General features: G+C 50.1%; 1 protein-coding gene across 7 annotated transcripts in view; it reads left to right on the top strand.

Moving 5' to 3' along the window:
- Positions 1 to 15466, top strand: part of LOC115094265 (zinc finger protein 436-like) — a 69173-nt gene that overhangs the window by 18780 nt on the left and 34927 nt on the right. For 6 of the 7 annotated variants that reach the window (XM_029607143.1, XM_029607138.1, XM_029607140.1 and 3 more), the window contains exons 4-5: positions 3563 to 3676; positions 14990 to 15103. In XM_029607143.1, the coding sequence (XP_029463003.1) occupies positions 3563 to 3676; positions 14990 to 15103 (228 nt within the window). The remainder of the gene's footprint in view (positions 1 to 3562; positions 3677 to 14989; positions 15104 to 15466) is intronic. The other variant, XM_029607144.1, reaches the window with a different exon arrangement.

The raw sequence follows: 15466 nt of genomic DNA, 5'->3' as shown, positions 1-15466 counted from the left end.
AGCCAGGTTGGCGTTTTTTTCCGAGGAATGGACAAAATAACGTCGGACCAGTGGGTCCTCAGCGTGATAAGTCACGGTTACGCTTTAGATTTTGTATGGATCCCGGCGGACAAGTTTCTCGTCTCGCCCTGCAAGTCTCGAGAAAAGAGAGTAGCGGTGCAGGAAACTCTCCGCCTGGAAAGCTTGGGGGCGATAAACCCAGTTCCTCCCGAACAACACTGCAAGGGGCGGTACTCCATTTACTTCGTAGTGCCCAAAAAGGAGGGTACGTTCCGGCCGATTCTGGACTTGAAAGGGGTCAACAGATGTCTTCGGATTCCACGATTCAAAATGGAGACGATTCGCTCGGTTGTTGCGGCAGTTCGTTCAGGCGAGTTCTTGGCCTCCTTGGACCTCACAGAAGCGTACCTTCATATAGGCATTCAGCCGGAGTATCAGAGATTCCTTCGGTTCTGTATTCTGGGCAGTCATTATCAGTTCAGAGCTCTTCCCTTCGGTCTGGCTACGGCACCACGCACGTTTACCAAGGTAATGGTAGTGGTGGCAGCCCAGCTCAGGAGGGAGGGGTTTCTGGTGCACCCCTACTTGGACGACTGGTTGATTCGCGCGAAGTCCCAGTTGCAGTGTCGGGAGGCGGTCGCCAGAGTCCTTCAGCTCTTGCGCTCTCTGGGATGGGTGGTCAACCTTGCCAAGAGTTGCCTAGAGCCTACCCAGACCCTGGAGTATCTGGGAGCGCTGTTCGACACGCGGCAGGGCAAGGTCTTCCTATCCAAGGGGCGGATGCTCAAACTGCAGGGACAGGTGAGGCGACTGCTATCTCTGCAGATCCCACAGGTTCGCGACTTCCTAACGGTCTTGGGCTCCATGGCGTCCACACTAGCGTTGGTTCCTTGGGCGTTCGCTCATCTACGACCCTTGCAATCAGCATTGCTCTCCCGCTGGAAGCCAGTGTCCGAACAATTCCACCTACCGCTGCCACTCACGGAACGGGCGAGGCGCAGTCTCGACTGGTGGCTAGCGCCGGATCATCTGATGAGCGGAGTTTCCCTGCTCATGCCCAACTGGACGGTGGTCACCACGGACGCCAGCCTTTCCGGTTGGGGTGCGGTCTGTCTTGGACGATCGGTGCAGGGACAGTGGTCCAGGGAGCAGTCACGGTGGTCCATCAATCGCTTGGAGACCAGGGCGGTGACACTGGCGCTGCAATCCTTCCTTCCGCTAATACGGGGGAAGGCGGTCAGAGTGTTGTCGGACAATGCAACGACAGTGGCGTATATCAATCGCCAGGGCGGAACACGGAGTCAGCTGGTGGCGGAAGAAGCGCATCAGTTAATGTGCTAGGCGGAGCAGAATCTCAGCAATATTGCCGCCTCTCACATAGCCGGAGTTGACAACTTTCAAGCGGATTTCCTCAGCCGGCATCATCTAGATCCCGGAGAATGGGAGCTGTCGGAAGAAGCGTTTCAGCTCATCTGCGACCGGTGGGGATCTCCTCACATGGATCTGATGGCCACCTATCACAACACGAAGGCGCCTCGGTTTTACAGCCACCGAAGAGAGCCGGGGGGCTGAGGGAGTCGATGCCCTAGTACTTCCCTGGCCAACAGACATGTTACTGTATGTGTTTTCTCCTTGGCCTCTGATCGGGAAAGTTCTACGGAGAATAGAACTGCATGCGGCGGAGGTGATTCTGGTGGCGCCAGAGTGGCCGAGACGACCGTGGTTCGCGGATCTTCTGCTGTTGGCGGTGGACCCTCCCCTTCGTTTTCAAGGGTCCGCGGCTTTTCTCCACCAAGGCCCCGTTTACTTGGAGGAGGCGGATCACTTCTGTCTCGCGGCATGGCTTTTGAGAGGAAACGTTTGAAGAGTAAAGGGTATTCGGATGCGGTAGTAGCCACGCTGTTGCGGTCTCGGAAGCAGTCCACGTCCTTAGCCTATGTTCGGGTGTGGGCGGTGTTTGAAGGTTGGTGTAGAGATCACAAGGTAGATCCTATGAAGGCGGACGTCCCTGACGTACTGGCTTTTCTCCAGGGAGGCCTCTCGAAGGGCCTCTCTTGTAGTACCCTACGGGTCCAGGTAGCGGCGTTAGGTTGTCTCAGGGGTAAGGTGCGGGGGGCGCCTCTGGCCCTGCACCCGGATGTTGCTCATTTTCTTAAGGGTGCTAAGCATTTACGCCCTCCGTTGCGGCAACCTTGTCCGTCCTGGAATCTTAATTTGGTCCTCTCGGCTTTGTGTTCGGCGCCTTTTGAGCCTATCAAGCGGGCGATGATAAAGGATCTTACGCTGAAGACGGTTTTTCTTGTGGCTATCGCGTCGGCGAGATGTGTCTCAGAACTGCAGGCTCTGTGTTGTAGGGAACCGTTCTTGAGGATCTCGGATTTGGGAGTTTCCTTGCGCACGGTTCCCTCCTTCTTACCAAAAGTGGTGTCGGCGTTTCACTTGAATCAGTCGATAGAGCTCCCCGCTTTCCCGGTGGGGGAGCTGACGGAGCCGAAGGCAAGGGAGCTAAGGAAGCTCGATGTGCGGCGGGTTCTCCTCCGCTATCTGGAAGTGACTAATCCTTTCAGGGTGACAGACCACCTCTTTGTCTTGTTCTCCCGTCCGTAGAGGGGTGGTACGTCCTCTCGAGCTACAATTGCCCGTTGGCTTAAGGAGGCCATTGGTTTCGCATATTTGATGCAGGGCAAGTCTGTTCCCGGGGGTCTCAGGGCCCACTCGACTCGATCGCATGCTGCCTCCTGGGCTGAAGCTTCACAGGTGTCGCCTCAGGAGATTTGTAGGGCGGCTACCTGGAAGTCGTTACATACTTTTACTAGACACTACTGGCTGGATGTTCAGGCCGCTGACTCTGGGGGGTTTGGTGAGAGGGTACTCCAAGCGGGACTCTCTGGTTCCCACCCTCGGTAAGTGGCTCTGGTACATCCCAGGTATCTGGACTGATCCGGGTACGTACAGGGAAAGGAAAATTAGTTCTTACCTGATAATTTTCGTTCCTGTAGTACCACGGATCAGTCCAGGCTCCCGCCCGTATTGTCTCTGCTGTCAGTGTTGAAGTAACGGAGAGCCCGCTCGTTGGATTATTGGATTGAATATGCACATTCTTGTTTTTCTCCTATCGTTCTGGGAGTCCTGTTCCAGTTGGGAGTTCGTGAATGCGGCCCTTGTTGCGGGCAGTTTAGCTAGATGTTCATTTTCTGCTTTGACATTACGTAAGACTGAGGGGCTGTGGGTGGCACCTTGCTATATGTAGCTGAGCCCGAGAGATCTTGCTCTGTCTCCATCTGCTGGTGCGGAGTCACAACCCAGGTGTCTGGACTGATCCGTGGTACTACAGGAACGAAAATTATCAGGTAAGAACTAATTTTCCTATATATACCATAAAACAACCCAAAAAACCCCAGCAACCATTCTGTAGACACCATAATCATCTACCTACTTAATGTAGACTTCCCACCTCAGCAGCAGTTCTACTTAAATGAATCAGTCTGCCTCAAGTATCTAACTTCCCATCCCCTTCTCACCCTGTAACCCTATAAATAATGACTTTTTGTTTCTAAACCAGGTCACATTATTGTGAATTCCGAGATTTTATTCAGGTTTAGAAGAGATGAAGATCTTTTCCCTAGGGAACACTGTGACTTGGAGGGAAAGGCGTGCCTTAGTGCTGTCACCCCAGGTAAGCTGACAGGGCGGGTTTTTAAGCAGCTGATTGGCTTTGATGAGGGAGGGACATCTTGGCCATGTCCCCTTTTCAATGATTCTTCACTGTTTTGTAATGGGTTATCTTTATTTAGCTGCACTGTATGGTCAGAAACTGTCATATACAGAGATGTAATTCTACATCACCTACCAGTTGAAAGGGAATGTTTTTTTAGATCTTACCTTAGCTTTTCACACTGTCTCGCGTGTGGTTTTGTTGTCTAAGCTCTATGATTTTGAGATCCGTGGAACAGCTTATAGCTGGTTCCTTGTACGTACCTGGATCAGTCCAGACTGCTGGGTTTTGCCTCCCTTCCAGCAGATGGAGACAGAGAAAAACTTGTAGAGCACCCCCTCTTAACCTGGTGTGCTACCTGCAGCTCCTCAGTATTTTTCTGTCTCCAGCAGATGGAGGTGGTGCAAAACCTGCGGTCTGCACATTTTGATTGATGTGTAGACAATTCTCCTTTAAAAAAAAAAAAAAAAAAAAAAAAAAAAGAATTAGCAAATTAAGCTGAGTGACAGGAAAGTTTAGAAACAAAAAAATCACAGATCAAGCAGAGCAGCCGCAGCAGCCTCCCGGGGGGGGGGGGGGCTGGCAGATCTCGGTGAGACCATCCCCCCCCCCTGGTTGCAGGTATTTAGGAGCTGGGGTTGATGATCCCGCGTAGCTCCTTGATGGTAAGGCATTGGGGGGATTACCTGTAGTCCAGTCCCTCCTCCCTACTCAGTCCCAGTTGCATTAAAACAAAAAAAGAGAGCTTTTCTTTTGCCTTATGGTTTCGGGCTGCTGCTCGTTTTTTTTACATTAAAGACCGCGCCGGGAGACACAGGCAAGGGGCTTGCCTGTGGGAGCACTGGGGTTGCAGGGCCCATGTTTCTGCTCTTATTTCTCCCCCCCCCCCCCCCCACTTGAATTCTGCATCCTTGTCGATGTACTGCCTGTGGGGAGTCTGATTCGCGGCTCTCCCATTCAGGCCTCTGTATTCGGTGCCTTCCCAGCGGGGAAGGCACCTCGGAGGTGCTGCCTAGGTCTCGCAAGAGGCAGGCCATTCCGGGCAGTCAGGCCAACCCGTTCCCCCTAAGTGCGGGAACGGTGGCCATTTTGAATACCTTCGCCGAGGCACAGGCAAAAGCATTGGGGGGAGGGGAATTCCTGATCTTTCTCCAGTCCCTGGAAGCCCAGAGGACCGGCAGGAGCAGTCCAGGGAGGGCTCTGACGGAGATCATGATCCCCTACCGTCGGGGGGGTCCCTGAAGCTTTTTCACTGGACTTTGTGCTATTCATGCACAAAGCATTTCTAGCCACCCAGGCACATCAGACTGGAGCTTCCATACAGGGGCAACCTGAGAGGCCCCCAAGTAAGGTTCCCTAGAGTCGAGTCCCAAGGCTCTCTGCGCATCAAAAAGCTTCGCAACTCTTCCCTTCCGAGGGTGGGAGCCCCAGTACCTGACGCTGAGGGTGCTGGTCTGGCGGATGCCTTTACATCTCCTACACCCCTCTCTAGAGGGGATCTGGATGAGGACCCCGGCAAGGCGCCTCCTTTGGAAGGCAATGATCCGAAAGTGGTTCGCCTGTTTCATAAGGAGGAATTGGACTTGCTTATCCCGTGGGTCCTGCCGGAGCTCGGGGTGGACCTTCCTCACGAGGTTCTGCCCCAGGATTCGGTGGACCCGGTCCTCATGGGACTGTGGGGTACATCTAGAACTTTTTCCTCTTTATCCCATGCTCCAGCAGTTAATGACACAGGAGTGGGACGTCCCAGAGGCAGGCAGGCCTCAGAGTGGGTCGAGCGATGGAAAAATTGTACCCGTTGCCTGAAGAGATCTTGGAACTCCTGAGGTTTCCCAAGGTGGATGCTTCAGTGTCGGCGGTCACAAAGAGGACTGCAATACCAGTGGCTGGAGCAGCAGCCCTGAAGGACCTTCAGGATAGAAAGCTTGAAGTTCTACTGAAAAGGATTTTTGAGGTTTCCGCTCTGGGTATTCGGGCGGCTGTTTTCAGTAGCTTTATGCTCCAGGCGAGCTTACGATGGGTTCAACAGTTCTTAACTTCTCAAGAGCTCCCGCCTCAGGAAGCGGTGCAGGCAAACGTCTGGAGGCTGCGGTGGCATATGGTGCGGACGCCTTATATGACATCCTGCAGACTTCCTCCAGGACGATGGCGGCCGCAGTCTCGGCCAGGAGACTTATCTGGTTATGCAACTGAGCTGCTGATGCTTCTTCTAAGGTCCAGTTGAGCTGTTTGCCTTTCAAAGAAAATTTGTTTGGAGAGGATTTGGAGCAGTTGATTAAGTCGCTGGGCGAAAATAAGGTTCACCGGCTCCCAGAGGACAAGCCCAGACCCTCCAGGGGTTTCTCTGCTTCCCGTGCTCGTTTTCAAGGCCAAAGGAGTTCCGGCAGAGCAGGGCACCAGTGGCGACAGCCCTCCGGGCAGGGCACAGCCATGGTCTCATTCCTTTCGTGTCCGATGGCCCATTAGGGAGGGGGTCGGTTCCGTGCCACCGGGATCCAAATCCACTCAATGAGATTCAGTCGGCCATTCCTTGGTTCCCAGGGTGGGAGGACGGCTGTCCAGTTTTTATGAGGAATGGGTCAAGATAACCTCTGACCAATGGGTTCTAGAGGTCATAAAACACGGCTACGCTTTGGAATTTTCTCGGCCCATCTAGGACCTCTTTCTTGTCTCCCCTTGCGGTTCCTGCAAAAAAAGGTGCTTTGTACAACACTCTCGACTGGCTGCTGGCTCTGGAGGCCATAGTGCCAGTCCCTCTGACGGAGTGCGCAAAGGGACGCTATTCCATTTACTTCATCGTCTCAAAGAGGAAGGGGGTCCTCCTGGCTGATCCTTGATTTAAAAAAGGTCAACAAGGCCCTCAAGATTCCACAATTCTGGATGGAGACCTTGCGCTCCGTCATAGCGGTGGTCCACAGTGGCGAGTTCTTGACTTCCCTGGACTTGACTGAGGCGTATCTACACATAGCCATTCGCAAAGATCATCAGAGGTTCCTTCGATTCAAGGTCCTCGGCAAGCATTTCAGTTTTGTGCCCTGCCATTCGGTTTGGCGACGGTACTTCGCACATTCATCAAGGTAATGGTGGTAGTCGCAGCAGCTCTTTGGAAAGAAGGAGTGCTAGTTCACCCATATCTGGATGACTGGTTTATTCGGGCAAAGTCAAAGGCACATTGCAAGGCAGCGATCAGCAGAGTTATGGGTCTCCTAGAGTCTCTGGGATGGGTGGTCAATCGGGCAAAAAGCAACCTTCTTCCGTCCCAGGTTGTCTCTTCCTGTGCCCAAGGTTTGGGACGATTTACAGGTCCTTGGTTCCAAGGCATCAACACTTGAGCTGGTCCCTTGGGCGTTTACTCATTAACGACAGAAAAGTGCGCCAAGGGAGAGATAGAGAAAAACCGTGCCGAGACCAGAGGCGTCGCACGCCGAAGGGGGTGTACAAAAGGGCATGCCCCTTTGTATGCCCCTTCGTACACCACTACGAAAGCTACAGCTCTTTCTACCGATTGTGCACCATCGGGCTATTCGGGTCCTCTCCGACAATGCAACGACAGTGGCTTACATCAACCGTCGGGGTGGAACCAAAAGCCAGCCGGTAGCCGCGGAAGAGGAGCAACTCATGGACTGGGCGGAAAAGCATCTCGCCGTTCTGGAAGCATCACACATCGCGAGCACAGACAACGTTCAAGCGGATTACTTGAGTCAACAAATCATTGAGCCCGGAGAGTGGGAACTCTCCGAAGAGGCGATGGCCCTCATCATTCGCAGGTGGGGAGTTCCCCATCTGGATCTGATGGCAACTCAAAGGAATGCCAAGGCCCCTTGCTTCTTCAGTCGCAGAAGGGAGCATGGAACAGAAGGGGTAGATGCATTGGTTCTTCCGTGGCCGATCACAGTACTCCGCTATGCCTTCCTGCCATGGCCACTCGTCGGAAAAATTCTTCACCGTATAGAGGTGCACACAGGCAGGGTAATCCTAATGGCTCCGGAAATCCTCTGTGCCCGTGGTTCGCGGACCTAGTCAGTCTTGCAGTGGACGGTCCCCTGTGGTTGGGTCATCTTCCTCATCAAGGCCCTATATTTTTCAATCAGGCGGATCGCTTTTGTCTAGTGGCCTGGCTTTTGAAAGGAGGTGATTGAGAAAGAAGGGTTATCTGGAGGATGTCATTACTACCTTTCTACAGGCTTGCAAACCTTCTACCTCACTGACGTTATGTTAGGGCGTGGAAGGTGTTCCAGTATGGTGCAAGGAGCATCTTCCTCGCCATTCTTTGGTGCTGCAGATTCTGGCGTTCTTACAGAAAGGCTTAGCTTAGTGGGAGCACTGAGAGGAAAGGCCACTGTTCGAAACAGGATGCTGGGCTTGATGGACTCTTGGTCTGACCCAGTATGGCATGTTCTTATGTTCTTGTCCTTTAATTCCCTTCGGGTCCAAGTGGCAACCTTGGGATGTCTTCTGGGCAAGCTTGGTGGTAGTTCTCTCGCATCACATCCGGATGTGGTCCGTTTTTTGCGGGGGGGGGGGGGCGAAGCATTTGAATCCTCCGGTCTGTCCTGTCTGTCTTGGAACCTGAATTTGGTGCTTAAGGTCTTGTGTGATGCCCCTTTTGAGCCCCTTCAATGGGTCTACCTTGAAGGGCCTCACTCTAAAGGCGGTGTTTTTGGTGGCTATTTGCTTGGCTTGCGGGTTATCCGAGCTCCAGGCCCTTTCTTGTAGGGAGCCCTTTTTGCGCATTTCTGATTCAGGGGTCTCTCTCAGAACAGTTTCCTCTTTCTTGCCGAAAGTGGTCTCGTCATTCGATTTGAATCAGTCTGTGGAGCTTCCTGTTTTTTTCTCACATCGATTCGGAGACACCGTATGCTAGGGAGTTGAAGCGTTTGGATGTCAGAGAGCTCTCCTGCACTATTTGGAAGTCACAAATTCTTTCCGGGTTTCGGATCATTTGTTCATCTTGTGGAATAGAGCTCTGAAAGGTCAACAAGCATCCAAGATGACTATTGCCCGATGGTTAAAAGAAGCAGTCTAGTCAGCTTAAATTTTGTTGTGGCCAGCCTATTCCTGAGGGCTTGAAAGCACACTCACTACGCTCTCAGGCTGCTTCTTGGGCTGAGTGTCAGTTGGTGTCACCGCAGGAGACTTGCAGGGTGGCATCCTGGAAAATGTTACACACTTTCGCTTGTCACTACCGTTTGGATGTCCAGAATCCAGGGGATGGTAGTTTCGGCAGTGGTGTTCTTCAAGTGGGTCTCTCTACGTCCCACCCAGTGTAGGGAAGCTTTGGTACATCCCAGCAGTCTGGACTGATCCGGGTACGTACAGGGAAAGGAAAATTAGTTTTTACCTGATAATTTTTGTTTCTGTAGTACCATAGATCAGTCCAGACGCCCTCCCTTGAAAGGTTTATCAAGAGAGTCCGCTCTGATGTTGAAGTTTTTGCTGAAGAAACCAAAAGAAGGCTACAGGTTTATTCTGTTTCATTATTCAGTTCGACAGTTTTTTGGTTGGTTTTTTGCTTGATCTGCAATTTTTTGCTAGTTTCCTACAAGTTTTCTGCTTTGATACTGATTATACTGAGGAGATGCAGGTAGCACACCAAGTTAAGAAGGGGGGGTGTGCTCTACAAGTTTTTTTCTCTGTCTCCATCTGCTGGAAGGGAGGTAAATCCCAGCAGTCTGGACTGATCTGTGGTATTACAGAAACAAAAATTATCAGGTAAGAACTAATTTTCCTTTTTGATTTTTCTTGGGGACGGGATGTAAATTTTATGTTCATTTGACTAATAGGACCGCTCAACTAAGGTCGTTACAAATAGGGGGGGGAGGCCTTATCAGGCTCCCTATTTAATATGTATTTAACACCACTTGTGAAGCTTTTAAGATCCATGGGAGTGAAATTTTAAATTTCCTAGCGTGTAGCCAGATGGACTCAGGACCAATGGGTTATGCTCCCCTGGCAGCAGATTTCAAAGCTGACGTCACCCTAGATTCACACCCCTGCAGTGACTTCAGTGTTTCTCTATCTCCAGCAGATGGTGGATGTACCTCTCCCTATGGGGATTGCTGTACTTTTTGGAAGGAGAAATTCTACATTTAATTGGAGAAAAAATTGAGCCTTGCTATTCTGCGGTAATACCTAAAGGTCCCTCCCCAGCTGAGAATTCCTGAGGTAATTTCCGAGATCCCTCAGAGGTGTGCCTTGGCCCGGTAGCTGGTTCCCGGCATGGACCTTTTTGCTTAAGCAAGTGCAGAAAGCCGAGCGCGGTGGTGACGGCGCCCCCACAACCAGAGATCGTCTCTGTACTCAGCCGGTAAGTGCTGAGCCCAGGTAAGTGTAAAAAAAAAAAAAAGAGAGAGAGGAGAAAATTTACTTCCCGATGCTGGAAGCCATCCAGGAGTTGATTAACTTGGACTGGGATGCCCCAGAAGCCAGTTTTAAAAGAGGTCGGGCCTTGGAGGCCTTGTACCCTCTGGACCTGGTGGCCAAAGAACACCTGCATTTCCCAAAAGTGGACGCCCTGGTTTGCGCCATCTCGAAGCAAACAGCCCAGTAGATGGAGGAGCAGCCTTGAAGGATGCACACGATAGGCAGTTGGAGTCCATCCTTAAGCATGCCTTTGACGTGACAGCAGTGACACTGCAGATCGCTTCCTGTTGTGCCCTGGTGGTTTGCTCGTGCCTGCTTCTCTCGAGAGAGGCAGATAGCTCAGGAGCGCAACTGATGTAAGCTCTTATCTAGTGCGTACTTCGGCCAGAGGAGTAGCCTCAGTGGTGGCGGCCAGAAGACAGCTATGGCTGCGAAATTTAAGGCTACCTTTACAAAGATGCCCTTTAAGGGATCCCTTCTATTCAGAAGCAAATTGGAAAAGCTAGCCAGTAAGTGGTGTCAATCTCCAGTGCCTCGGCTACCAGAAGATAAGAAAAAGAGGTCACAGCGCCCCTCGCCCATGAGGGGTCGGGCCAGGAACTTCCACTGCTTCCAGCCCTACAGAAACTCATCATTTCAGATATCTCGGTCTTCGGGAAGGTCTCAGTCCTTTCGGAGCCAACAACCAAAAAGAGGAAATGGTTCGGGCTCAAGTTTGACCCAAATTTCCCAATGAAGTTTGGCCGACCCATCCATGGGACGAGGAGATAGGGGGCCAACTATCCCTCTTCTATCAGAGGTGGGTCAAGATCACAATGGACAAATAGGTACTGGACATCATACGAGAAGGATACGCTGTAGAATTTCGCAGCATCCCTTGGTGCATGTTCATCATATCACCTGGCCTTTCCCAGCACAAAAAAAACTGGCAATGGAATCTACATTGGATAAGGCTTCTCAGTTTGAGGGCTAAAACCTTGGTACTTATACCCCAGGAAAATACGAGGTGGTGTTCCATCTTTTCATATTACCCAAGGAGGGAGGGTTCATTTCGCCCCATCCTGGACCTCGAGTGTCAATTGTCATCTGTGGATAATTCATTTCCGCATGGAAACTCTTTGCTTCGTCATAATGGCCATATAACCAAGAGAGTTCTTAACATCCCTAGACCTCTCGAAGGCCTACCTTCATATCCCAATTCGTCAAGACCATCAGTGTTTCCTACATTTTGCGGTACTGGGCTGCCATTATCAGTTCCGGGCGTTGCTCTTCGGCCTGGCAACTGCCCCCAGAAAATTCTACAAACTTACGGTGGTTGTAGCGGCGGCACTGAGGAAAGAAGGGATCCCGGTGCACCCTTACTTAGATGACTGACTGATCTGGGTGAAGTCTTTGGAAGAGAGCCTTCAGTTGACCAGCAGGGTCGGGTCCCTGCTTTAGGAACTCGATTGGAACGTGAACATGGACAAGAGCAGTCTCAAGCCCTCCGAGTCCTTAGAGTACCTGAGAGTCCGGTTCAACACCAAGCAGGACCCTTCCTGCTTGATGTTGAACCCTTCCACCCTCCCTTGAGGATAAGGAAACTGATGTGCCAAGTGCGTCGGTTAACGAACACAATGTGCTCCAGGTTGTGGAGCTATCTCTAGGTCCTCTGCCTCAAGCCGTCAACCCTGGAGGTAGTATCATGGGCAAAGGCACACATGCAGCCACTCAAATGCTCCCTGCTGTCACGTTGGAATCCACTGTCTGAAGACTACTCGATGCGCCTCCACCTACTGATGGAAGTATGTTCTTTGCTCCAGTGGTGGCTACAGGAAGTGCATCTAAGCAAGGGTGTAAACCTGTCCCCAAACGGATGCAAGCCTCCGAGGATGAGGCGTCCATTGTCAGGAATTAACAACCCAGGGGCAATGGACCAGGTAAGAGGCGCTGGAACATGAACCGCCTGGAAACCCAAGCTGTCAGATTAGCATGTCTGTAATTCAGCCACAGGCTTCTGGGATAAGCAGTCCGCATGATGTCTGAGAACGCAACAACAATAACCTACATCAACCTCCAGGGTGGAACCAAAAGCCACTAAGTGTCTCTAGAGATAGGCCCTCTTATGGAATGAGTGGAGTTAAATCTACAAGGGATTTTGGCTTCCCACATTGCGGGAAAGGACAACATCAGAGCAGACTTTCTCAGCAGGGAGAGTCTGGATCCAGGGGAATGGGCGTTGTTGTCCAGAGCCTTCCAGCTCCTAGTAGATCGCTGCAGCCTCCATCGACCTACTGGCCACATCTCACAATGCGAAGGTGTCCGTCCCCCCGTCCCTCCCGATACTTCAGTTGCAGAAGAGAGCACTACCAAGGGATCAATGCCCTTATCCAGACCTGGCCAGAGGAGGTCTTACTGTACGCCTTCCCTCCATGGCCTCTGCTGGGCAAGGTCATTTACAAGACTGAACATCACAGATGATTAGTCATGCGGAGGCTTCTGGTGGAGAACCCCCTATGCCTCCCCCCACACAGGGACCTTCTCCAACAAGGTCTGATCCTTCACGAGGACCCAACTCTGTTTTGTCTTACAGTCTGGCCCTTGAGATGGCTCGCCTGACGAAGCATGGATATTCAGCGGCTGTAATCACCATCTTGCTCCAAGCGTGGAAGTTCTCAATGTCCCTGACTTTCGTGCAGATCTGGAGAATATTTGAGTCCTGGTGCAAGGAATGCAGGTGCCCCCTCAGATGACAAAGATTCCTAATGATTCTGGAATTCTTACAGGACGCCTGAACAAAGGACTGTCCCTCAACTCCTTGAAGGTCCAGGTGGCAGTGCTCTCCTGTTTCAGAGGCGAGGTGAAAGGAGGCTGCCTGTTCACACATCTGGACTTGGCCCGTTTCCTAAAAGGAGTTAAACACCTCTGGCCACCCTTAAAATGGCTGTTCCAACTGTAGACATCTTAGCTGGGCCTTCCTTTCGCCTGCTGCGTGTTCTGTCTCTACGCCTGTTAATGCTGAAGATGTATTCTTGATGGCGATATGCTCAGCTCATTGCATCTCTGAACTACAGGCGCTGTTATGTCAGAAGCTGTACCTCCGGTTGACTCCTGGAACATTCCATCTTGCCAAAGGTAGTCTCGGAGTTTCACCTTAACCAGTCCATTTCCTTACCGTCCTTAGATAGGTCTTGTGCACAGAGCTGGTACACAAGACTGGACCACTTGTTTGTTCTCCAAGGTGAAAAGAAACAAGGCGAGGCAGCTCCGCGAGCTATCTTAAAATGCTGGATCAAGGAGGTGATCTCGAGAGCTTATGTAAAGACAGAGAGAAGTCATTACCCTTTCAGGTTAAAGCTCATTCCACTAGGGCCCAGCAGTATCCTGGGCATAAGCTAAGCTACTGTCTCCCGTCGACATCTACCAAGCGGCGACGTGATCTTCCTTGCACACCTTCTCCAGGTTCTATCGCGTGGATGTTTGGCCCCGAGAGGAAGCAGCCTTTGCAAGGGCGGTGCTAATCAGATTGTGGACAGCCTCCCGCTCCGTCTGGGAGTAGCTTTTGTACATCCCATTGGTCCCCAGTCCACCTGGCAACATGCTAGGAAATGAAGAAATTACTTACCTGATAATTTTGTTTTCCTTAATGTAGACAGATGGATTCAGCATCTTGTCCACACTGCCCAAGAGCGGTGCCAGGGAATCGCCCATGGGGTGAATCTAGATTCCAAGAGGTTATGGGTAAACTGTCACCCAGTCCCTAAATCAGGGTGTCTATAATCTTCCTTTGATTCAGCGCTTATGTTTGGTTGAGTACAGTTACGGTTATCCATTTGTAATCAAATTTTAATCAAGTTTGTCAATAGTATGTCCACAGTGGCTTTTGAAGAGAATACTGGAAGGCTGAGGTCACTGCAGGAGTATATCTAAGGTGACGTCAGCTTTGAAACCTGACTCCGTCTCCATCTGCTAGCAGGGGAGCATAAACCCATTGGTCCTGAGTCCATCTGACTACACTAAGGAAAATGAAATTATTAGGTAAGTAATTTCTCCATTATTGTAACATATTGTATAATAGTTTATCTCTGAAAACTTTGCTTGTGTTATAAATCATCCAGAACACTGTGGCTAGTCTGTTTCAGAAAGTCTCTTTCCGAGCCCATATTACACCTACTTGGGTAACCAATGAAGGCTCGCCATTCTTACAGATAATTAAGTTTAAATGCCTTATCATGTTTTTTACAGCCTGTCAAAATGGTGGTCCTAAATATCTAGAGCTACTAATTCATTAGAAGCCTAGAAGGTCATTACATTCATTGGACCAAGATTTGTTAATAATTCCCACTGTTTAGACTTGTCGATTATGCAGCTTTTGGAAGAGGGTTTCTGCCCTTGGTCCAATCCTTTGGAATAGCCTTCCAAGTTATCTGAAAAAGGAAACAGAATTTAAGGAATTTTCATAAAGGTTTCAAGGCTCTACTGTATCAAGAAGCTTTTCAGGTTTAATTGAAGGTACTGTCTCACTCTGGATCTTATTGAAATGTATTGCAGAGAATTTTTTTTTATAATTTTGTTTACTTAGTGTTTTATGTTTTATACTTTTATATCTGTTTTACATACTGTTTTGAATGTGTTGTGTGATCTGCATCAGACAGCATTGCTGAGAGATTGCGGAATATAAGTTTTATAAATAAGCCTTTACAGCTGGCAGTTGGGATATATATTTGCAGTCTGAACTGGAATAACTGGTTAGATTGGATGAATCAATTGGGGTTTTTTTGGTGGGGGGGGGGGGGGGGTTGCTGTCATCTACTATGTTACATGGCATGGTCAAATTCTGGCAAAAGCCTTGGTCATAAGGACTTATGCAAAGCACTGTAAGTGCAGTTTTTCAGTACATAATCTAAAAAAGAATCTATCTTTGTGTAACAGGTTATCCAGTTCTCAATCCTGATGTTCTGCTACGGGTTAAGCAAGAGCTTGAGCCCCCCTTTAGTGACCTACTGGAGTCCGAGGGACAAGGAGACTTCACTTCTCCCCCTATCAGTAAGTAAAAAAAAAAAAATGACTAGAATAAGACATGAGAATGTTAAATCTCAAGTTATGACACAATGCCCTTGTTAGGCTGAGGGTATGCAATCCTGAAAAATAACGTACAGCTTGCTAATGGATCCCAATTGGACTACAAAACTGTTAACATGAATCTGTAGCACAAGTTTCGCTTACAAAACAAACTCCAGTCCTCTGCTGTTTCTTTACTGTTCAGTCATTGTTAAGCAAGAACTTTCAGTTCTCTTAATATTAAAATACACTAATTTATTCAAGACCAGATGGAGTGATTGACACTTAAGTTGAAAAGTGCTCAGGCAGTATGACAGCATCATTTGGATTTTTTATTTTAGTTTGCAT

Source organism: Rhinatrema bivittatum, chromosome 6 (genome assembly GCF_901001135.1).
Source record: "Rhinatrema bivittatum chromosome 6, aRhiBiv1.1, whole genome shotgun sequence".
Taxonomy (NCBI): domain Eukaryota; kingdom Metazoa; phylum Chordata; class Amphibia; order Gymnophiona; family Rhinatrematidae; genus Rhinatrema; species Rhinatrema bivittatum.
The sequence above is the reverse complement of the archived record's forward strand: the minus strand, read 5'-3'. Positions and strand labels throughout refer to the sequence as shown.